General features: G+C 49.4%; 1 protein-coding gene across 7 annotated transcripts in view; it reads right to left on the reverse strand.

Moving 5' to 3' along the window:
* MSI2 (musashi RNA binding protein 2) overlaps positions 1-25,027 on the reverse strand; it is a 388,920-nt gene that overhangs the window by 240,299 nt on the left and 123,594 nt on the right. For all 7 annotated transcript variants that reach the window (XM_032320056.1, XM_032320055.1, XM_032320059.1 and 4 more), the window contains one exon: positions 14,517-14,609. In XM_032320056.1, the coding sequence (XP_032175947.1) occupies positions 14,517-14,609 (93 nt within the window). The remainder of the gene's footprint in view (positions 1-14,516; positions 14,610-25,027) is intronic.

Raw genomic sequence — 25,027 nt, forward strand, 5'->3', positions numbered from 1 at the left:
CACCACCCTGGCCCCGGCCTGCTGGCTCCAGGGTCCCCAGCCAGCCATGGCTGTGCATCCTTAGGGCTCCTGAATGCAGCACCCCCAGCCCTGCAGGAACTTGCCCACCCCAGGATGTGAAGACCTCCCTGAGCACAGGCCTACGAGGCAGACGAGCTGCAGTGAAGAAACTGAGAGGAACCGGTGTAGAGCAACTCTCGCAAGGCGACCCAAAAGCAAGAAGCCCTTTAAGGGAGTGCTGATCAAATTAAATGCAACCAGACGTGCCCTTGTTGAGAAGGGATGTTACAAACAGACAGGACTAGAAAAATCCCCATCCGTGAGAAGGCAGACATTTCTATCAAACAGGCCCTTTGAAATAACTTGCAAGTGAATTACGGCAGCTACTTCCTATGGGAGGGGAAATTATTTTAGGCGGCTTTCCAGTCCCATGTGCTGCTTTAATCTGAGTCATATGCAAGAAATATTTATTGAGGGTGGAAGTCTCCCCATAGGTGTGTTTTAAGTGCAGGCCGCGCTGGAGCCCTCCAGTTAGCTCTATAAAGCTGCCTTAAAAGAACATTTTTAATGCGCTGTCTCATTTGCTTTAAACTGATTTCTTACTGCAAACAAACCAACCCCCTACAAATTTCTGCTTTCCTGCGTCCATGGCCTCTGCTGCCAGGCATGCCCTGAGTTCTTGGGGACGCCACCATTAAGACGGTGGTTTTCAATAGAAACTTGGCATTTATCATAGCGAGAGCATTATCTTCTCAACAGAAGCTGACAATTTGTCCTGTGCCTCCCTTGAGAGAATCCAGTAAGATCCCATTTGCTTCCTCTGCATGCTGTTTCTCCTACGACAACATTTCTTTGCCTGGAAAGAAAATATTGTGACTCCTTGCCATATTCACTTCATTAGCATAAGAGGAAAAAAAGCCAAATCCTCCCATTGGCCTCCCCCAACAGGAGCTCCAGCTGGGCTAAATCTAGCAGGATCTTAAGAGGCAGGACTTCTGCAGTTCGGGATCCGTCACAGAACTGATGGTTATGGAAGCACTGAGGGGCAGAGACAGCGAGGGGCCGAGAAACAAGTCCCTTAGAAACTCAGAACCACCCGTTCAGCATCCAAGAAGGGCATCGTGCAGGTTACTGTAGAGAGTTTATAGAAGGGAGATGAACCTGGCGGAGGTCAGGAGTTTGGGACTTTAGATACAAGGGTGTGTAGGGGGGTAAGGGGGGATGAATGTGGGGAGGGGACCCTATTATTCAACAGACACGTGACAGACCCAGGGGAAACCTTGTCTCCTTTTATTCTCACAGCCCCCCTGTATATAAAATTGTATCCTGACTTCAAGGACAAGAAATGAGGCTCCAAAGAGCAAAATCACTAGCCCAAGGTCACAACGTTAACAGCCAACAGCGGCACCCAGATTCAAGCTCCGGTCTACTTGAGTCCAAAGTCCAGAATCATTAGATTCCATCCCACATAACCAATCCCAAGAGCCTGGCAATATAATGCCAATGGTATCCCTCTGTTCTTTCGAGAGGGGGAAAAAATGTATCCACGAACGAGTTCTCTCTGTCCACAGCTAGATTTACCAACATCAGAGATGTTTGTGCTTCGGCTTAACGTCGTTGGACAGGTTTTTACTGCCCAGCCTGGGCGGTCACAGAACAAGTCTGGGGAGGAAGTTGCCCAGGGCGTGCCTAGGCTCCCCAGCACGGAAGCATCCATGCACCGCTAAGCCAAGACGAATCCCACCACAGACCCCACTCGATACCTCCCACTCAGCAGCCCCACTGCTTTCTAAGACCAAAGACAGTAAAAAGAGCAGGGGAGATGGTGAGACATGAAGAGATATACCCGTTCTTACCCTCCTCTCATTCCTCCCTTTGCCAGGCCAGCTGTGTCCACCCCTCACACCAAGACCCACCTGAGAAGCTACCTGCTCTGCACAAGGCCATGCTTGTCAGCTCCAGCCTGCCCAGATAGTCCCTTAGTTCTATTAAACTTTTACTGCAGGGTAGAAATAGCTCATGTAGGGGCCCCTGGCTGGCTCAGTCCATAGATCCTGAAACTCTTGATTTTGGGGTTCTAGGTTTGGGCCCTTTGTTGGGTGCAGAGATTGCTTCAAAATAAAATCCTTAAAAGATATACAATAAAATAAAATCTTAAAAAAAAAAAATAGCTCATTTATCCCGGGTTTGGGGGAATAATAGGTTCCACGTAAAGAAATGCGCCACATAACTGAATATATTCTCTTATAGCCTCATTTTTAAGAAGTAAAATTGTAATTTTACCATTTGAAACTCCTTCTCCAATGACTGGCACAGCTCTGATACAGAGGGCCCATTCATTCTGGCACTATTTGCTGAGCACCAACTACTGCCCAGGCACTGGGACAATCCTGGGGCTATACGGTGAGTAAAGAGATCCCACTCGATGTTGGCGGAATGGATGGTCTACTCAGGGCAAAGAGGGTACAACACGCCTGCCTTTTCTCTTGATACACCAAGATTCCCATTATGGGTTCTCTCAGCTTGCGGTTGGTTTTCTTTATGAGACATTTTGTAATTACTTTTGTTACTTACTTGTTTGCTTTTGGTGGGCCCTCCCCGACCCCATCCTCACACTGAAGCCACAAGTAGGCAGGGCTCTTGATGCACCCTTGGCTCCTAGCTCAGTGCCTGGCATTTGGAAGAGCATCAAGATCTGGTGAACGAATCAATGAACAATGAATGATGCACGAGGCTGCAGACACAACACGCCTTCTGGACCTAATGAAGAAGGATGGCTATTTCCCTGCGCTAAACGGTCCCACAATGTGGTACTTCTAAAGATCTACATCTTTTTGTTTTTACAGGTTTTTTTTTTTTTCCAGCGTCCTCTTTACACCGAGCTTATTAATATCTCCCCAGCCCTTAATTGCTCTAAATTCAAAACCGGAAAAACAAGCTTATTAGAATCCCATGAAAAGGAAAAGGAAAGAAAACCTAAATGAGGATGTAAAAAGCTCTTTCAAGAGGCTCAATAAATTCAATAAGCAGATCCATGGATCAATATATAAAAACAAAAATATTTTGATAAACATCAGCTAAATGATACTGGGCCAATTTCCAGACTGTATGTCCTACCCCCAACACACACACACACACACACACACACACACACACACACACACAAGTTTAATTATTCAAACAAGTTTAAGGAGTTCATCTAGCAGGGTCCAACCAGAAGAATTCTCCTTTGGCCCATATCAGTTCAACCTTTTCCATCAAAGCCAGAGCAACTCAAAGTTGATTCCACACACCGGAAGCACCAGGGTAGCTGGACAGGACTGGAGATACAGGCCGTGGACATTTCCGAGACACCGAATCTTCATCTTTAGGCCGAGAGGGCCCAGGAAAGACTTTGCAACGTGTGTTATCCCCAAGGTGGGCGGGCACACTGAGTGGTAAGCCCACCCGGAAGACAGATGGGAAAGAAGACAGAGCCTGGGGCCTGTACATGCGTGCGTGCGTGTGTATGTGTGTGCACACACGCACACACATGCACTCAGGTCATGGCTACTGCTGGGCAGGACCAGAGAGGCAATTCCAGAGGCTGACCCTGGGTCTCAGAGGGTAAAAGTTACAGGAGCTGCTATTTCTAATATTTATTAAGCACTTGCTGGGTATCTAGAAGAAAGCTAAGAACTTATGATACAGGTATTAGTTCGTTTTTTTTTAAAGATTTATTTATTTTATTTTTAGAGAGAGAAGAGGGCGCATCAGTGGGAGGGACAGAGGGAGAGGAAGAGAGATCCCAAGAAGGTTCTGCGTTGACCACGTGGAGTTCCAACACCAGGCCCAATCCGGTGACTCTGAGATCACAATCTGAGCTGAAACCAAGAGTTGGTGGCTCCATGAACCGGGCCACCCAGGCATCCCTATGTATTAGTTCATCTAATCATCATGTCAATCCTGTGGCATAAGTACCATCCTTATTTCTATTCCACAGATGAAGAAAATGAGGTAGAAAGAAGTTAAATAACCTGCTCAAGGTTATGGAGCTAAAGAACAGGTAAGGTGGATTTGGTATCAGAATCAGACAGCCCGAGTATGAAAAACTCCATGCCCTTATTGCCAGGCATTAAGCTAAACCAGAGGGTCGGCAACTGCAGCTGAGGGCCAAGCCCAGCAGCCTTCTGGTTTTTGTAAATAAAGTTTTATTGGAACACAGCCACGGCCATTTGTTTTCATACTGTCTCTGGCTGCCGTCATTCACGCTACAGTGGCAGAGTTGAATGGCTGTGAGAGACCATCTGGGCCACAAAACCGAAAATAGTTATTATCTGGCCCTTTACCGAAAAAGTATGCCAACCTCTATGCTAAACAGTAATTCACAATGTTTCTACCCAAGTACTCCTAATGGTCAAGTAAATTATGGGACAGCCCAGGACGAATGGGGACGGGGGCTAATGCCGCCAGCAGCTCTCCTGAAATGTCTCCAAGTGTCACGGTTTTTTCAAACACAATTATGCAAATTTTGCATCCTGTGCCATAACATTTCTTCTAATATAATATGTCGGAAGCAAACCACCATAAAGTCATCGCTTCCCGAGAGAGGAATCACCGCAACCTGACAGCACCTCGAATGCCCATCCTGGCAGCCCACCTGAGGGAGGCACCCCACGTGAGCAGCTCGGATGGAACAGCAGACACAGGACCTCTGCACCTGGGGCCCTACTGCAACCCCGCAGCGGTGTCCGGAGCAGATCGCTAATCCTCTCCCAGTCCTCCTTTCCTAACTTTAAAAACGAGAGCATCCTCCTCCCTCCCAGGGCTGCTGGGGCAGAGAGGTCAGAAGACACTTGAAAGCTGTGGGCGAACAGGAATCGTTGAATCTGAGCACCGATGCCAGCTGAGTTGGAAGGAAGAGCTGGGACACCAAGAAATCCTGCTTCTTTGCTACTAAAACAGATACATCAATAAAGGAAATGGGGTAGTCTTTTTAAAAGACAAATATCACAACAGTGTGTTTCCATATTAGAGAATCGGCCAAGTCAAGTCCCTCACCCCTCCTCCAGCAGCCTCCACCTGCGCCCACCCTGCCCTCTCCCCTTCCCTGAGAAAGGGGACAGTAGATCCGGAAGGCCACCTCTGGTCAGCCCTTCCTCTTAGTTATGTTTCCTGAAGTGAAAAGTCTCCTACATTGTTTTATTTTCTTCCCAAATACTAACAGTCTGCAAACAATAAGTCTGAAAATATTTAGCTCAGCTGCCAATCATAAAAGATCGTTAGCAACCTCAACAACCAAAAATCTCTAATTTACAACTAATCCGATTGCACAAATTGCATCTTCTAACGACAGACCACCTAAAAAACCGACTTCCTGTAAACATACCACTCTGCTGGGTTTTCTAATCGAATTAAATCCTTATTTTGCTCTTTAACTACAAGGAACTCACTTTTTGCGACATGGGGCAGAATTTTTTTTTAAGAGATGTAGAAGTAATCCCCAAGTAGGAGCCCAGGTAGGAGCCCAAAGGGTCGTATGCTCCAAGTTAATGACCAGCAGTCCCTTGCCGCAGGGCTGCGGGTCCATCTGTCTGCCCTGCCTTCCATAAGCCGCCTGCTCCCTTAGCACTTGTTGACTCCTGCCTCCGGTGGTTGAGTGCTATCAGGAAAGGAGACTGTAAAATGGGTCTGAAGTAAGCATTCTAGAACACAGAGGAAGGAATATTTAAATCTTCCTGGAGGTGGTCCAAGAAGGTCTCATCCCTATAGGAATGACAGGCCAAATATCTCCACTTTTCCCACCCCCCGTTTCTGGTCTGTATGCCCTGAGTTCCTGGAAACTTCTCAGTCCCAGCCAAACCTGGACAGCCAGTGACCCTACCTTTATCCAGCCCTGCTCTTCTCCCTATAATCGGGAATCTGTCTATACCATTCATTGTTTGCCTGCAGCGCGCTGCCTCCAGCCCACCCCCCACCCGACCCTGCATGGGTAACAAGTAATCACCCAACCCTTCCTGGTAACGGCCCCTTCACTCAGATGCTTCCATCCCGGAGACGTCCTGGTCTCACACAAACGCCCCACGAAGAGGAACCATCACCCGGACAGTGGAAGGTACATGGACTTGTGGCGAAACAAATCCCTCTTTGCCAGGGACTCCACTCTAGGAGGACAGCTCCCAGTGAAGGAAAATGGAAACGGGATATACAAATTCAATCTATCAAATCTCCTATTTATTTTATGCAAAGTTTTCCTGGTGCTTATTAATGCCAGCTTTCCCCTCTACCATTTAATCTCTGCTTCCATTTCATTCTTGGAGGGCTGTGATTATTCTAATTCAGCATTTGGATGACTTCATTTCCGCTCAAGTACACCCAGGTCAACTTGGATAGAAAAGAAAGAGGAGGAGAAGAAAAATAATCAGCTAAAAGCTATTAAATATCAGCCGTGTGCCTCATGATTGGTTTTAAAGGCAGTGGTGAGGTTAGCAACAGTCAGAAACTCAACCCTTCTGCCTCTTCCTGCATATTAACATTTTTCTGGGGCTCTCCCTCTTATGGCTTCGAATGTAAATAAAGCCCCGATTGGCAGCCCACTTTGCGCTAATTCACAAATACCTAGTCTGAATATACAGAGCTGTAAAAATTTAGAGGGTGGTAACTTGATGGATCCGGCCCTTCTACAGAGAGACTAATTCTCAGAGGACAAAAGGGGAGGGGGAGGAGACGAAAAAGAAAGAAAAGAAAAGCATACACGACCCATGTAATGGGGTATCCAATCCACGGGGTAGGGGGTGGGTAGGAGTCTCCATATCAATGTTCACTCCACCAAACAATGGAATTCCATTTCTATGCCAAGTCTAAATGAACTGAGCTTTCTCTTCCCTAAGAACCACTCCTTGCACCCACTGGCACAAGCTTGAACCATGATTTCTCAGACACTTGCAGTTCCCACTGAAGTCCGTCCAGGGGGAGAAAGGCTTTCTTTCTCATGCTAACAACTCCATTGTGAGCGCCGTCTTCAGAGCCTGCCGGGAGGGCTCTGAGAAGGTGAGCGGGTGGGAGTGCTTAATACCCCTTCCCCATCAAACCCCCAGGCTCATTAACTCCTTCCTGCCTGGGGGCCTCCCCCTTCCTGGGCCTTCTGCTTCTGGGGGCGGGGCGGGGGGGGGGGGGCGCGGCTAGAAAATTAAATCAAACTACACCATCCTGGGAAAGCACAGTTAAACAGCCACGCCAGAAAGTTTAGGCCTGGTTCCTCTACCTACCAGGCATGTGACGCATGGAATTTGATTAGCATAATCTCAAAGTTTTCCCAGCTTGCTACCCAGAAGGCATCCTGTTTTGCTATTTGTATATTTTAAAAACATTGTTAACAGAGCAATAATAATGTCTGCTGCACTTGCCCAACAAACAGCTGGCTGTATTTTATACACTAAAAAGTAAATGTGAAGTTTTCCTAGAAACCTACTATTTCAGGAGTCCTTCTTTTTTTAAGCAGGAGGAGAGGGGAGGGGAGGGGAAGGGAGGAAAGGAAAGGAAAGAAAAGGTAGGATTTAGAAGTCAGATCGTGAGGCTGGAATGCTCAATTTCTAACTTGCCTCACTCCACTGGCTGTAGCAGAAATTGGTCTATGGAGGAAAAAGTTCATCAGGAAAACACAAAGTTGTTTTGTGTGGTAGGAGGCTTTACCTGCAAAGCCCAGAGATCACATTACCTGTGGGTACTGCTTGTCTGTTTGCTGCCACCTGGTCTGGGAAGCTGAGGCAGACGGACAAGGGAGGTTCTGGCTAACTGAGGCTCTTTGCACTCAGCAGCTCTGCCAGGGGTCAGAGGGCAAATAAAGTCCCCTCCCTCCCGTATGACACACTTCCGAAGGGAGAGACTGACACAAACCAGACAGAGAATTAATAAACATGAGGACAGTGTTGGCCTTGTTCTGGGTTATTACAGGAAGAAAATTGAACACAAAAGTAGCCTTCAGCATGGCCAGCCAGGGAGGGAAGAGCAACGGGGGCCCTTCCTGGTCCACTCCACAGCTGTAACTCAAGAAGGTCTGAGGAACATCAAGGCTTTCCAGAGCAAAGGCGAGCAGAAGACGGGCGAGGCGTGGACACGCTGGCCACTTTCCAGTCAGTCCACCTGGACAAACCACTTCAGAAGACAAACGCCTCCTGGGAGCTTTGGTGCCCACAAAGGACACACGGGAACTTTTGTTTTCCAGGCCTGGTCTGAGCAAACCACACACCGCACGGAGCCCCATTTATCTACAACACACATTTGGAAGCGATAAAACGTCACCTCAGAATCACAGTCCACCGTCAGGAACACGGCAAAGTTGCTTATTTATTTTCTCCCGAAACGTTTGCCTTTCAAATTTCAAAGGCTTTCTAATATTTTTATGCTAGAGCTTCCTCTCCTCTCACATGCAGTATCAAAAGGACAATCTGGGCAGCGGCCACAAGCACCCCACCTGCACATACAACCCGGAGCGAGGAAGTCATTGGTGTCAAACACGTCCTTCCTGCGCACCCTCCAATCATCCCACACACGGGCTGGATACATGAAAAGATCCCACCATATTAAAATGCCAATTCATTCTTATTTTCAATTTTTTTCTTTCCTCCAGAAGCCTTCCAGCACCATTCTCTGTAGCTCAAGTTCACGTTTGGAGGCCCCCACACAAACCCACTCCAACAAAAGGACTTCAGAGGACTCTATCCACCTCACTTCCATGGGGGCTCCCTTTGATGGGACCTAAAGAGCTCTAACTCTCCAGACCCCGTTTCCTTGAAGGCCTCCTCCTGCCAGCCACCACAGCGAGGGGCTGGCCCAGGAAGGGGTTAAAGCCCTCATGTCAAACCGCAAACTCGGGCACTGGCCCAGAAGGGACATGGGAACCAGGGCAGCCAGTGATAAAGGCCGGATTGTAGCAGCCCACTGAATTGGAAATGACTTGTAGGCCTAATGAAACAGAACTTTGGCAGTAAAACAGAATGAAAGGAATGAGACAATAAAAGGCTGGAACAAAGGGTGCAGAGTCGTTTCAGCTTAGCAAAATAAGCTCACTTTGTTGGTGGGGAAAGCCAAAGCCGATTAGGATAAACCAACGACTGAGCGCAAGTCTTCCAAACTAATTACACAGTTCACCATGTGAAGTATAATTGGAAGCCTCCAGATGCGGGCTGCTTTGCTTTCACAGGAGTTCTATAAAGTGAGAATTACCTAGTGAGCTCGGCACTGAACAGCCCTGTCATCGAGGTGAACAGCTGAAAGGTGCAGAACTGCTCCATCCGGGACGAAGCCGAGAATTCATTAAGTTTAAAGGCCTCTGTTTGATCTCCCAAATCCTATAAGTGAGAATTTAAGAAACCGGTACTTTTAAGGAGGGGCCGAAAGGGGAGAAGGAAGAAGCCCACGCACACGGAGCTTCTTTGATCCCAGTGCTTGTTAATTACCAAGCTGGGCTCTTCCGGATGGCGATGCGGGGAGCAAGGTGGCAAACCCTCCGATCGGCTGTCTGGGTCTGTATGTGCCTACCAGAGCATCACTCACGTGCCACTTTCTGGAATGGTCTGCGTACATCATTCCTGGACGTATGAAAATTGTGAGCACCGATAACGTCCGCTAGGGAACCTGACGCGCCGAAATAAATTCCTGCACATCGACATTCTTGACAAATGAACAAAACCGGCTCCCTCGGAGTGTAGGGGCTGCTACATGGTGAAGTAGGAGATGAGGTTTTTATAAACAGTGAAAAGAGGCCTGATGGTACAAAAATGAACGACTGTCTGGGCCCTCCCCAGAATGGGCTTGTGTGATCTCGGATGACTCAGGACCTTCCCTCCACATCAGTCTGGTCATCTACATGATGGACAGTCCACCCGTCCTGCTTGACGGTCCTGAGAATCGGACTTTAAAATGCACCAAAAAGCTCAGCACAAACCACACATCCCTCCAAGTCAGAAACACCAACTCACAGCAAAAGAATCTGCATAGTAAAATCTGAACTTCACGAAGTCTGAGTCTTCATTAACTCAGATCTAGCACATGGAATAAGGAGTTGGAAATACTCTACGGGTCCCTGGATCTTACTCATAGGATGAAGATTCTGGTTTATAAATAGCAGCTTTTTCCAAATAGAGAATCCCTTCGCTGTTCCAGCATCATGCAGTCCAGAAACTAACTCTACCACTGTTAGCACGGTTTCACTTATTATATCATGCCTACTACTATTGATAATATCTTGTTCTGGTTATAGTCTATGGATACCTTAGGTACCCATCTATCCATATATCCACCTATCCAAGTTTATTTTTTTTTTGAAGATTTTATTTATTTATTTGAGAGAGACAAGAGAGAGAAACCATGTATGAGCAGGGGGAGGGGCAGAGGGAGAGGGAGCAGCAGACTCCCTGCTGAGCAGGGAGCCCAATGTGGGGCTCAATCCCAGGACCCTGGGATCATGACCTGAGCCAAAAGCAGATGCCGAACCGAATGGGCCACCCAGGTGCCCCTGTATGTTTAAACGTACTTTTTAGATTATTGAATTTGCAAGCTTGAAACCAACTTCAGAAATAACCTAGTCCAAGGGCTGGCAAATCATGGCCCCCAGGACAAATGTGGCCCACCACCTGTATTTATAAATAAAGTTTTATGGAACACAGCCACATCTAATTATGGCTATGCCATAGCTGCTTCCTCCATACAAAAGCAGACAGTTATGATGGAGACCATACGCTCCATAAAGCCAAAAATGTTTACTATCTGACCCTTTACAACCTTTTCCAATTCCTTCCCTTAGAGGAGAAAGCAAGGCCAGGAAAGATGTAGCCTGTTGAGGGGTCACAGTGGTGTCACTGCACAGTCAGGCCCAGCACGAGAGCTTGGAATACGTCTACCATACCTTCCTCTAATGACAGCATCAGAACAGCTATCCAAAGGGGCAAGGATGGCCATCCAAGTGAGCAGAACCCTTATGCCAATGGCCACACTTCATAATCTCATCTTAAATATAAACAAGTAATGGCATCCCTAACCAGGGGGGTGGGGGTAAGTTTCTGGGAGGAAGGTGGGTTGAAAAGCACAAAAGGGTTTTACAAACCTCCAATTTGAGTTATTTAAAGTTCTCGGTGTGTCATTCTGCACCCACTCCACTTACAGTAATGACATATTTAAACTCCCTTCGCTCAGCCCCATGATAGCAGTTTTACCCATCTTGATTGCCACCTGAAATAAACAGTTGAAGCAGCTGCCACCTCAGGCACAATGGGGAGAGTGAGAGGAGAGAGGAATGACAGCGAGGGAAACCTCCAACACGGGTGGCAAACCCCAAATGGGGCTTGGAAGGATGGAAAGTTCTGGAAGTGGAGGAAAGGAAGTAGGGTTTGAATTCTAGCTGTTATCCTGCCTTACCTGGGTGACCTCCCTTGAGACTTAACCTCCCTGACCCGTAATGCTCACCTCTGTCAAAGGGCCGGATGACGCCCAAATCCGCCATGCAGATGAAATGAGGCAATCTTTGTCTATTCCCAGCACTGACCTGGCCTGTGGACCAACACAGTCTCTTCCTTTCTTTTGCACCCTCCCCACCCTAAGCCCATCGTGTAGACTGATCCGAGGCTGCCACAGGGCCCGGAGTTCAGATTCTGGTATCAGACAAGCCTGGAAGGGAAGCCTGCATCCAGCTCTACCTTTCACGGTGGGGGGAGGGGTTGACCCCAAGTCAAAGACTCAATCCCACCTAGACTCCATTTAACACGCTGCAAAAACAATGCAAGACCCCCACCAGCCTCCTGGAGAAGAATTAAATGAGATAATACAAGTCAATGGCCCGGCCCTGGACTTCACGCAGTACGTAGTCACTAATAAAATTCCCCCTTGCTAACTCGCTGCTAACCAACCAAAAAGGGCCCCCAACGACTTTCCAGATGAGAATGTGTACAAGTACGTGAGTCTAGCTGACACAGGGGTGTGTGCGTTCCGTTTTCTTCAACCAGAATATAAACTGCTGAAGCCTAGAGGCAGTCTGCCGATGCGTCACTGGGCTGAGACTGCCTTAGGGCTTCACAGCACGTCTCTTTTTTTTTTTTTTTTTTAATTTTTTTAATTCATTTGACAGAGATCATAAGTAGGCAGAGAGGCAAAGAGAGACAGAGAGGGAAGCAGGCTCCCCACTGAGCAAAAAGCCTGATGCGGGGCTTGATCCCAGGACCCTGAGACCATGACCTGAGCTGAAGGCAGAGGCTTTAACCCACTGAGCCACTCAGGCGCCCCACGTTTCCTCTCTTTTGATGGCTCTGGTTCCAAGTGAATTACACCAGAATCCTGAGAGGTGGTGGGCCCTGCCAAAGGGGCACAGACATGACACCATCCACCAGCACAAGGAGGAATAAGCCCTCTGAAGACAGAACCAGACAACGCACCGAGCACGTGCACAAAACAAGCCCTAAGAAGTGTATTATGGTTTTGATACATTCAAAAGCCTCCTTAGTCCTTTAATAAAACTTCTGATAAGTTTACACGTCCTGCTGGAATCTACAAATGTTACTGCTAAATTAACCGAGCAGCTTCAGCCCCAGCGCGGGCCACACCAGGGAAGACGGGCTGTGACTACCTCCCTGACAAGGGGACAACTCTTCTCGGGGCCGGGATGGCTGCAGCCCTGGGCCCGGCCGAAGCTGGCAGAGCTTCCCATGGCTGGCTCACTGGCTCCCAGCTGTAAGTGCTAATGGAAAAAGACAGAAAGAGAAAGGGAAAATGAGAGACAAATAGACAGAAGCCTGGAGGTGGGAGCAAGCAAAGGTCCGGCAGGTGCCGGCCTGTCCGAAATATTCTAACAGCCCAACTTCCCTGATACCCACAAATAGGACCACAAGATTCCAGTTTATGGCTCAGAAAAGAAACCCCACCTCATGTTTGCTCCTGGCCTTGTTTAAGAGGCAGAACTGTAGCAAGGGGGCTCACACTTGCCAGCCTTCCATGACACAAGCTGGGCCTGTCTCCTGTGATTATTTCCAGTCTCTCCCCACAGGCAGGGTGGGGCTGGGTGGGGGGCCAAACCCCCCACCCCCCTACCCGTGCTTTGAGTGAGTCTTAAAGAGAAGTACATGGTCACCGACACACTAAGCAGTTCTGCAAAAACGGCCAGAATGAATCACCCCCAACTGGCAATGCAAGACAGTGCCATGGGGAGGGCGTTTTTCCTAAGCGACCCGGAAGGGCAGTGAAGTGCCATGCTGAATGCCAAGCCCGGCTGGAGGAGCCTGGTCTCTCTTTGTTGCATGTCTTCCATCCATACAGAAATTGGAGATGACCACAGATGGGAAAAATCTCCGTTTTGAAGCTACATAATGATCATGGCCCTCATCACGGCTTACAACTCGACACACCCAGGGATGAGGTCTGAGCTGCCCATCATCTTGAGCAAACAAATAAAAGCACAGAGGCTTCAGGCCAAACAGTGGGCAGCAGTGCCAGTACCACCCAGGCCCAGCAAAATAGCTGTCACCAGGGGTGACATGAGTGACAGAGCTCAGAACAGGTGCAGTGTCATCTGATCCCACCCCCTCCCCCCCACGGCCACCGTATCAGCCCGACAGCAGCGGGGATGTGGACCTGTGCAAGGGGGACCTTCGCACACCTGGACCTGGACTCGCAGGACAACATCTACATCTACATCTTCCTGAAGACAGGAAGCAGAGGGCCACCGCGGCCAACCAGCTGCCAGCCTCCTGGGACACGGCAGCCAGAGGAGGGGTACCATACAAGGCCCAAAAGGCCAGTCTCCCCGCCCCAAGCTGCCCTGTCAGAGCCGGGGACCATGCAACCATCAGAGGAACCCTGCTTTCCAAGGCACCAGCTCCTCACCAGTTAGAGAGAGGCTGAATTAAGCACGTTGCCCACAGTGGCATATCCTGTCTGTCCATCCGCTGACTGTGTCTGTCCCCCTACATATTCCCACTCTGGTTCCTGGCTGATGGGATGTATTCTGTGTTGCTCCCAGGCTGGTTCAGCAACAGAGCCCAGGGGATCATTTTACTCCTGTTTCCCACACACTGACAGGTACAGGCCCAGCATCTTCCCCGAGTCTCCTTGGGCATCTGACAGGGGAAGGCTGAACAGCACAGGACCCCAGGGAGCCTCCTCTCTTAATGTTCTTTCCAGAAAGGCACAGAATGCCGCCCAGCACCGACTCACAGCCCTCTAGCAGCTTCTGCGGGAGCTCCTGTCCTATGAGTCACAGCCCCGCGTCCCTCCCCAGCCGCTGCCACCAGCACCACCGGCTCCCAGCCCAGACCCCACATGGCCAGCAAACGCCAGCGACATCACACTGAAAGGCCACTCTGTCTGCTCCTGCAGGCACGTGCGGCACCACGCCGACCACAAGCCGGACTCCCACAGCAGCTCCTGACAGATTTCACTTAGATCTCGACGACCCAGGGCAAGGACAAGGTTGTGCAAGGACAAGGTTCTTGAGGACGCAGCTGCGGCAGACGGAGGGGCCGCAGCGGCCACCAGCCCCACGCGCCGCTTACCTTGCCGAACTGTTCGAAGTACTGCTTCACGTCTTCCACCACCGTGTTCGCAGATAATCCGCCTACAAATATTTTCTTTGTTCTCGTGACCATCTGCAAGAAATGACAAGAGGAGGATACGGGTTAACCAGGTTATCTGAAGCAACGCTCACGAAGGCGCGGAAACAAGCCGCTCCCCACGTTCCTCTAGGAAGGCAATTTCAGATAAATTCGAGCTGTACAGCGTGGGCCTTTTAGACATCTCAGAGCGCTGGAGACAGCCACGCTGGAGATCTCGGGCCTTCAGGCCACAACCTGCAAGCCTGGGTTTCATACAGACACAGAGCGGACTTCAGAACCTCTCAGCCACCATACACAGCTTCATTCTGATTTCTGGCACAAAGAGAAAAGTGACACATCAAAGCTATTTTAAACCTAAGAGATGTGAACAGAACAGAATCATGTGCATAAAAATCTGCTGCCCAGAAAGTACCATAAAATTTGTCAATAAGAAACTCACACATGGGCGCTTGGGTGGCTCAGTGGGTTAAGCCTCTGCCTTCAGCTCAGGTCATGATCTCAGGGTCCTGGGATCGAGCCCCGCATTGGGCTCTCTGCTCAGCGGGGAGCCTGCTTTCCCCCCTGCCCCCGTCTGCTGCCTGCCTCTCTGCCTGCTTGTGGTATCTCTCTCTCTCTCTCTCTGTGTGTATCAAATAAATAAATAAATAAATCTTTTTTAAAAAGGAAAGAAAGAAAGAAGGAAGGAAGGAAAAAGAAACTCGCACATCATGCAAACATATGGATGGGCTGTCTACACTGAGCTGACAGACGCCGGCCCTGCCCACAGGGGCCACCCATCGAGCTCGGACCTCATTCTCCTTCCCCTCTTGATTCCTCACCATTCACCCTGACTCACTCTACACTCAGTCAAGCCCCGCTAAGCCCCCAGGATCCGCCCCTTCATCCATACAAGGCCTTCTCCTGAGAATGCCTCTCTGTGCCTACATCTCCCACATCAAGTCGTAACCATCCCTCAAGATCCAACGACCTTCTCCCAAAACACAAGCTATCTATGCCGTAGCCACGTCCAGAAGCTGTCCGCCCCCCCTTCTGAAACCCTAACACCGTACCCACCAGCCTGTCCTGGCACCCACTTCTTCCCACCCAGTGCAGAAGTCATGGATGATCCTGTCTTTCTTACTTCCTCCCCAGACACTGAGTTCCTGATTCCTCTCGGTTTCCTCCCTCCACAATGCCAAGTATGCACCAGGCACAGAGAATCCCACCCCAGTGGGACCCCAGTGTCTTCTCCGATAGGAAGAATGAATGGCTGTGGTCAAGTTTCAGAATCCCAACAGTTCCAAAGCAAATGACACAAACAGTTCAGAGACAGAAATGAACATCCTGGGCGGGAGCCAAAAGTGAAACAAGAAAATAAATCTTATTCTGAACACTGAGTCTAGGCTGTGTGTGTGTTTCAGTTTGGGTTTTTTTGTTTGTTTGTTTGTTTTTTAATGTGCTACTAAGAAAAATTTTATTTAAATGTTAAATAAGAACAGGGTCTTACCTATTTGGCTGCACATAATAAAAGCCCAAAGTCTTAACCTGACAAGAGAAACTGTCACGAAGTACGTATCTAGCAAATCATAATGTTTGTACACTTTAAATATCTCATAATTTTGTCAATTCACACCTCAGTAAAACTGAGGGGAAATGTTTTATGAGAACATGTAAATAAAAGCATGACTGAAATCCCAAAAATAAGTGAGTAAGATGAAGCCGAGAATGTTAGACACACACACACACACACACACACACACACAATGTCATTTGTGTCCATGGACAATTCGATGTGGGAGGCCTAAATACAGGGGCTGTGGCTGCCAGGATCCCCACTGTCCCCCAGGCTGAGACACCCTGGCTGAGGGAACAGAGTGGTGACCAAGGCACCTCTCTGAGGAGCACCCTGGCTGAGAGCCCCCTGGGTGGGGACGGGTGGGCTGTGCTGAGGAGCGCTGCCCTGAGGTCCGGCCCCATGCTCTGCACTGCACAGTCCCAGATGGGTGCATCGGTCCCAACTAACCCCCAACTCCCATCAATCAGGACTCACGATGGCCGTGAACAGAAAGAGGCTCCCAGACTTCAAGGAGCTCCGGCTTTGGCTTGGCAGCTTCCGGGAGGGACACGTGCCACCACAGCCCACTGACGGAGCCCCACCTAGAGGTTTGCTGCATGATTTTACTAGGACATTGTGCTAGCAATTCTGCACACTTCCTATGGGCTCTGAGAGGCATGCAGTGATTACACATGTGTTTAAAGCTGTGATTTACCACTTTTCGTCTCTTTTCAGATGAATGGGAGAGGAGATTGAGATCATGGACGTGGGAACATGCTACAAAAATCACACCAGCACCTACAGTGCCAACTCCAAGAACCTCTCATTAACCAGTGGGCATCTTATTCTGCTCCTTATTGTCCATCTCCCTTCTCAGCCCTTCCGTAAGTCCCTCTGGAGGACAAGGTCACCTTCCCATGAAACTCCACCAGTCCCTCTCCAGATTTCAATCTCTCCCGACACTCCCTTGACTGCCAAATTTTACTACCCTAACTTTCCTAATGGCATTCATTCAACAGATACGTTAAGTGCTAGGTGTTAGAGTCTACATTCCAATACAATGTAGAATTTAATCCACTATAAAATGGAGATATAATAATTAGCCTACCACGCTAGGCTCCTATTAGGACTAAATTAAACAACATATGCCAAAGTGTCTAGCAGGACACCAGGCAGATGCTAGGTAAGTGGTCACCGTAACCGAATCCAAAGTCAATTACTACATTCATCCTTCAAGCTCAGAATGAATGTGTGACAGAAAGATATTTCACACAAAAATCTTTGATAAATCTAGTCTGGGTGCCCCGTTCTCTTCCACTGTAATTTCAAAACCACTTTCCTGCATCTCTACATGATTTCAGATGGGCAAAGACTCCCAATAGTTTCATTTCAGATTTCTCACTCCTTTTTTTTTTTTTAAACCCAGCCAAGTAATTAAATATCTATAAAGACACGCTACTGTGATCCACAAACATGCATTAGTGGAATTCTCAACTTAACGAAACTCTGGAGCAGCATTCTATAAAATGAACCCTATGGTGCCATTTATACACTGTTTTAGAGACAGGTGGGTATAGAGCAGACCCTATTTATATTCTAAATGTTCACATGGACCCAGGCACTCAAATGAGTAACGTGTCTTCGTCCCAGATAACAGAACTCAACAGAATGTTCATTCCCCAGTAACTGGTTAAATGGAAAGACCCCCCGCCTTACAACTCTCTACAGTTGCTCAACAGCCATAAACCTATCAAGCCAGAGCTTAAACACTGGGGCAGACAGCCAGCCATAAATCTACACAGTCCCCAAAAAGTCCGTAAAGTACTTTTTTTTTTTTTTTTTTAGAAGGATGAGAAATCCCAGGCTCCAGACACTATGCCGAAGAGCCCAGCTTACTAAAACATCCTCTCCAGGAACGGGCTCAGATACAGTGATCCCACTCTTCGGCAAACACTAAAAGGAAACTGGTTTAATCAAAACCTTCCAGACATGGGCACCTGGGTGGCTCAGTGGGTTAAGCCTCTGCCTTCGGTTCAGGTCATGATCCCAGGGTCCTGAGATCGAGGCCCCCATCGCGCTCTCTGCTTAGCGGGGAGCCTGCTTCCCTTCCTCTCTCTCTGCCTGCCTCTGTGCCTGCTTGTGATCTGTCTGTCAAATAAATAAATAAAATCTTTAAAAAAAAAAAAAAAACTTCCAGACATGAGAAGGCCAGTGGGAAGATGTGCAACACTCAGTTAGCTGCCCAACAGTGTCCTGGCTTTGAGAGAGGAAAGCAAGGCCAGAGGGCAACAGGGCTCTACACACCAGGGGCACACTGGAGGAAAAGGGTGGGAAGGGTTACTTTGGGAATCCTGATGCTATCACCTCTAGATGGACGGTGCAGGGCTTGATGACTTGCATTCTGAAGAGGGATACGGGAGGCAGGCAGACAAGGCTCTAGAATCACACGTTCTACCCTGTTTCCTTCCACCTCCAGGGCTGCTGGCGAGGACAGGACAGGGGCAGGGCTAGCTGTCACGTCCAGGCTCCCAGTGGGACTCACTGGAGGTCCTCAAATTCTTATCGATACTATCAAATTTTCTGTGTCCATGTCTGTACGCATGCGTGCGTATGTGTGTGAGTCTGGGGGAAGTCGCTAGTCCCGAACCTTCCATCTCGGCTGCTACTTGCCCCAGGAATTGCCCAGCATCCCCAGAGCTTAAACCCTCTTCTGACCTCAGAAACGGCAAGCGGGACACGTTACCACTGGTCCCCCTGACTCCACAGTGCTTTGTGTTATAAAAAGTCCTCTCCACCCACAGTGGAGAGAGCCACCTGTGTTTTCTTCCTGCGCCAGGCCCTTTGGGTAACTGTTTCCTGACCCACAGCCCTCACACCCATATAGCACTTAACCACACAAAGCAAGGGAAGCTGGCCACTGCACACCAAAAGGCTCAGGCAGCCCCAGGCGGTCCCCACTGTGCCCCCAAATGGGAAGAGCCATCCATCTGTTCCAGAGAAGGCTCCATCCAAAATCCATTAGGAAAATAAGCTTAAATGTCCTTTGCATGGAGTTTTTGGTGGAGGGGTTGTAGAAAACACTTCGTGCAATGCTTTCCACTCTTTAAGACACTAGATACCCACCAAGAGCCCAGCACCCTTGGGGACAGCCACCTCTCCAAACAGATGCCCTTCCTTTTATAGTCTAGGGCGGCACTCTGTGAAGTGGGGTGTGGGGGTGTGTGTGTGTGTGCACACGCATCAGGGGGTTGGGAGGGTTCAGGCTCTCACAAATCACGGCTGCACATTCTGCATCTAGACCCGTAATTTAACTAAACACCACTGCTCTCCACACCTCCTGGCTCCACAAAGAAAACCCCAGCAACCATTCCAGTTTGGAAAATTGCTGTTTACCCTTAAGAACTGGCCAAAGCCAGCTGCTAACCAGAGCTGCCCAGAACACCCCACCTTCCTGCTTCTGACCAAAGAGCTGCCTTTTTTTTTTTTTTTTGAAGTTTCAAAAAAATCCCTTTTAAAAAATGTGTTTGCATCTGAAAGGGTCACTCAGAGTGGGGCCGCTGGTTGTATTTTTATAAAACAGGATAAAGCAGATGAATGTGCATGTGTCTGCATGTGTGTGTGTGTTGAAAGCAGAAGGCAGAGGTATGAGAAAAGAGAAGGTACTTTGAAGAATGAGACTGATGGGGAGAACTTAGCTCTAGGAGCTCTGTCCTAAAGATAATAGTTGTCACACAGTAAAACAACAATAACTATGGGGTTCCTGGGTGGCTCAGTCATTAAGTGTCTGCCTTCGGCTCAGATCATGATCCCAGGGTCCTGGGATCGAGCCCCACATCTGGCTCCTTGCTCGGCAGGAAGCCTGCTTCTTCCTCTCCTACTCCCCCTGCTAATGTTCCCTCTCTCACTGTGTTTCTCTCTGCCAAATAAATAGATAAAATCTTTAAACACACACACACACACACACACACACACACACACAATAACTAAACATGTTTCTCCTCCTGACAAATGCATGGAAAGTTAGGACGTGGCTCTGGAGAGTCTTCAACGGGTTGGAGAGAAGCCCAGAGAAATTAAGTCAGCTCTCGCCAATACCACGTTCCTGCAAAGAGCTCAGATTCCCCCTTTGGTGACATACATGAGTCATCTTCACTGCCCAAGAGCAGTGACTCATTTACAGAAGCTCTCCCATATCTGGGAGCCCCAAGGTGGAGACAGTCCAGGGAAGATGTTAAGAATGCTAGTGCTGGGCAGGATTCTACAAGCCTGACTGCCCATCATCCCCATTCTACAGATGGAAAAGTCAAGCCCCAGCAACGTGGCTCATGTGCTGGTTAAAGGCAAAGCAGAATGACGAGGGAGAATGTATGTGCGCGTGGGTACCATGCAAATTCCATCTCAGACTCTGAATCTGGTGAACACTTTGTTCTTCAGATTCTTGGGTAAAACTGTGTGTTTTCATTCAAGTGTCAGTTCCCTGCATCTGAAAATTAAGCCCAGCCTTTGTAGGGCAAAGAAGCTCTCGCAGGGCTAACCAGGGTCACAGAAGTCCTGAACTCCACAGCCCCGTTCCACGGGGGGCTTCCTCTGAGGGACATGCCCTCTAAAACTCCCATGTTCCCCCACTATTTTGTTTCCACCCTTCCCTCCTGCCTCTAAACTACCACTCTTGTTACCGCTGCTGCCACAGTATCTGAACCCAGTGGCAAAACTCACTGAGCACACAAAAACAGAACCCAGGTACTAGACTTATCTCCAAATGATTCTAGAATCATATGTGGAAAAAGACCACAGTGAACAAGTTGACTGGAGTCCCCCCAAATTCACGACCACCCAGGTCTTTGGAAATGTAAGGATCCTGCAATGAAATCATCCTGGGTGCAGGGAGGGCCTTAAATCCAATGACTGGGTTCTCCAAGAGGAGAAGGGACACACGCTACCCCTGAAAAGACCATGTGAAGATGGAGCAGAGATGTGTCTACAAACCAAGGAACCCCAAGAATTGCCCGCAACTACCAGAAGGTAGCAGAGAGGCACGGATGGCTTCTCCCTCACAGTTTCCAGAAGCAATGAGCCCTGCCAATGCCTTCACTGCAGACTTCTGGACTCCCAAACTGGGAGAGAAGACATCTCTCAGCTTTAATCCCTGCAGGCTGTCCTAATTTGTTAAGAAACCAATATGAAGACCTACCTGGGCCAGGAACCCTACGACATGACAGCCCTCGCCTCACCTTTTCTTGGTGACCGTGGAGCAGAAGTCCACATGGAGGCCCCCGCCATCATGCAGGAGGAGAACACTGCTCCCACATGGGACGGTCCGAATCTACCCTCCCAAGGAAGGCAGCCCACGCTCATCACGCGCATACCCGCCTTAGGGGGCCACAGAGGCAAGTCTCTGCCCCAGAAGGTAAGACGTATTACCTACTGGGAGATGAGGGAGCGTCCCAAACGCTGCCCAGTGTTGCCCACAGAGTCCAGATCACCCTGGTATACCACTTCCCACAAGCGGGGACCAGGGCTCACAAACAGGTGCCTACAAGACACAACCCAAGCGGCCGGGAGGAGACTGGGGTCTCCTGCGTCCCCCTTGGTGCTCAGAATGCTCTGCTCTCACCGCGCACCCCCTGCACGAGGGCTATGCTCTCCTCACGAGCTGCCTTACTCTGCCTCCTGTCAATCCCAGGTCAGGTCTCAGCCTCTCTCCCACAATCAAGGAAATGGAGACTCGGAGATGGTACGTGTCTGACGTCTCACTGCACCAGAGTGAGAAGAGACAGCGTCAAAATCTCCCTCCTTCTATTCACTTAAGTGTCTCACACCTTCCTTTGTGTCTAAGGTGGTCTTCTTTCTTCCCAGCGGAAAAGTGCAGCGGGGCCACAGGAGAGGACAGGGCAGCAGGACGAGCAAGTCTGATGCAAAGATGCAGAAATGACAGGCCAGACGCTGCTGGTGGGGATGGACGTAAAATGACGCTGTCCCTCAGACGATTACACGGGGGTTACTAGGTGACCAACAGACAGGTCCACTCCCAGTGCCTACCACCCAGGACACACCCATCTGTCCACCCAAAGCCTCACACAACATGTTCGTTGCAGTTCGTAGGAGTCAAAAAGTGGAACCACTCAAATGCCCGGCAAGGATGAACAGATAAATTAAGTGCAATATGATCTGTGGAAGGGAGTATGATCCAGCCACAAAAAGGAACAAAATATGGACATATGCTGCAACATGGATAAGCCTCAAAGACATTATGCTAAGTGAGAGAAGCCCATCATAAAAAGTCACACATGCTACAGGACTCCATGCGCAGGAAGGTTCATAACAGGGAACGCCGCAGAGACGGAAAGTTGATTAGTGGTTGCTCAGGGCTGGGGGAGCGGGGATCATGATGGCAAAAGAGTAGGAGGTTTCTTTTGGGGGTTCTGAACACGCTCTACGATGGACTGTGGAGATGATGCATGTATCCGGGAATATTCTAAAAACCACTGACCTGCACCCTTAAATGGGTAAGCTGTATGGCACGTGAATTACATCTCAATAAAGCTGTTGTGGGGTTTTTTTTTTTTTTTTCATGACAGGCCAAAAAGATCCCTAAATAGAGAGTCTGTATGCAAAAAGGGTTTAAAAATAAACCCACGTGTCCCAGAAAGCATGCTCTTGCCTGCTACTGTATCCACCAGCTACATCCACGTGCTCTACTTCTGCCCCTGGTTGACCACTGGACAAAGGTGTAACAATATTTGATGTTGCCAACTGCAGAAATTAATTTAACTTCAGAGGAAACTAATTATAAATATAACCGCCAATGTTTTTCCGAGCTCTCTCTTCCCATCTATAGCTACGAGCCAGAGAGCACTGGGGTTCAGGCTACAATTTGGCATTCCCTCTAAATAGCTTTAAAATTGGAAGGAAAAAAATAGCCTTCCTCTATATGGGGCTGGAATATAATTTACACACAATTATCCGGCATAGTCAGGTTACAACATTACCTCTGATTAAAACAACAGTAACTCACCTACCAGAGAACGTGATCTCGTAATGAAATGATCAGGCTGCTCCGGCAGGCTCCCACCTCCAGCTCAGAGCCCTCTGCCTGACTCCCTCCCAGGTTAATTTAAAAAATACTACTTCCTTTTACCCTTGGTGGGGGGAAAGCTGCTGCCCGCATGGGTGACCTGTCCACAGATCAGTAACAAAGAGTCATATCCTAATCTGTGGCACTTGGACGGGGGGCTCCGGGGGTTAGCAGAAAGGGATGCAGAGACGGAGGGCTGCCTTGCAAAGCCCAGGAAGTTAAAGATCATGACCCATGCATCAATTGACGCTGGGGGGTGAAATGGCCAGCTGGCCATCACCCCGATCACAGGCACCCAACCTGTTCTGCACCCACAGGTAGCTTCTCCATCACGCCACCCTTCTTGGAGCCCCCCACTCCCTAACACTCACCACAGAGTGAGTCACGGGAAGCCCCAACAACTCTCTCCGGTGTTCTAATGATTGCCAATACGGAGATGCAATTAAAACCCATCAGCTTTTACAGCAGCGGTATTAAGCGAAATTAAGTAAGTACCCTTTACTGTTGCTGAATTTGCGAGGCAGCCGTGCATCCCTGCATACGAAAGAGGTGCCTCCAAAGCCCCAGCGAGACAGCGGAACAGATTCTGAGTGAACCCCAGAAAGAGGGGAGGAAGAAGGGCCCGCCGGGATGGCGGGGCTGTTGGCAACTCTGTGCCTTCCATCTGTGCCTGTCACGGCCGCCCGCCCTGCAGCCTGGTGGGATTCTTCTCAACACCTGGAGGACGCCTCATGGTGAGGTTAGGGCCCTGGAGGCGGTGACGCCAACGACAGTCCAGGGTACCCCACGGTCCAGGCTGACCCGGCCTAGGGCAGTGATCCAAAGGACACACCGATCCTCACTTTACAAACACGCTCTCTCTGCCCACCTGCTCGCATCGCCAAGCACATCTGTGTCGACTAAGGCAGAGTAAATGGGCACCAGCGCCCTGGTGGGTCGGATGAGAGGAGGTCAAGTAGCAGTTCTGGGCCTCCCTTCTCCCCTTGAACCCTGGGCCACAGACCCCGGCGTGGGCAACACCAACTAAGGCAGCGAATGCAGAATAGGAACTCCAGGAGAGCTCCCGGTTCCCAAACTCCTCCCTTCCTAAGACATTTCAGGTCAGCCGGGAGCCAATGCCAGAGAGATAGTTTCTCCACGGAACTGAGGTTCTTCGAAGCTCACTGGAACCAGAAGTCAACACGCATGCCTTCCCGGACGGCCTGCCGGCTGGGAGGGCGCACATACGCTCTGAGAAGGAAAACCAAGCTTGGGAGGGAGTTCCCTCCCTTTGGGGAAGACTGCCTGAGAGAGAGACTTCTAGAACCCAACCTGGTGAGAACTAGACCCCTTCTTCTCATCAGCAACCACGCAACGGCTCCTCTTAGGAAGGGAAAGCAGAGAAACTTTGCTGGCAGGCAGGTTCTGAAGCCAAGGCCGCCCATCCCCCAAGCCCTCCAGTTGATTTTGCTGAAAGAACAAATGGCAGCCTTAACCCTTAGCCTTGATTACCTTCATTAGCATATTTCAGATGCACACGGCAATCAGTTCTTGATGAGCAAGTTTTACCTAATCCACCAGCCAAGCCAGGCTGCGGGCTCCCCGACACTCCCGTTGCGCAGCCGCCCCCGGGGCCCAGCAGCACCCCAGCATCTCCTGGGGCGTCTTGAAAACCTAGAGAGGCCGGCCCCACCCTCGGAATGCTGATCTCATTGGCCGGTGGTGAGGCCTCGGCATCTGTAGTTTCTAATCATTCTCCAGAAGATTCTAAGGTGCCTTCGGGCTCTAGGAAAAGCGGCTTGAACCAGGGAGCACTGGCTTGAGCCCTAACTCAGCTATTTCCCTAGTGTAACTGCAGGCAAG

Source organism: Mustela erminea, chromosome 18, assembly GCF_009829155.1.
Source record: "Mustela erminea isolate mMusErm1 chromosome 18, mMusErm1.Pri, whole genome shotgun sequence".
Lineage (NCBI taxonomy): Eukaryota > Metazoa > Chordata > Mammalia > Carnivora > Mustelidae > Mustela > Mustela erminea.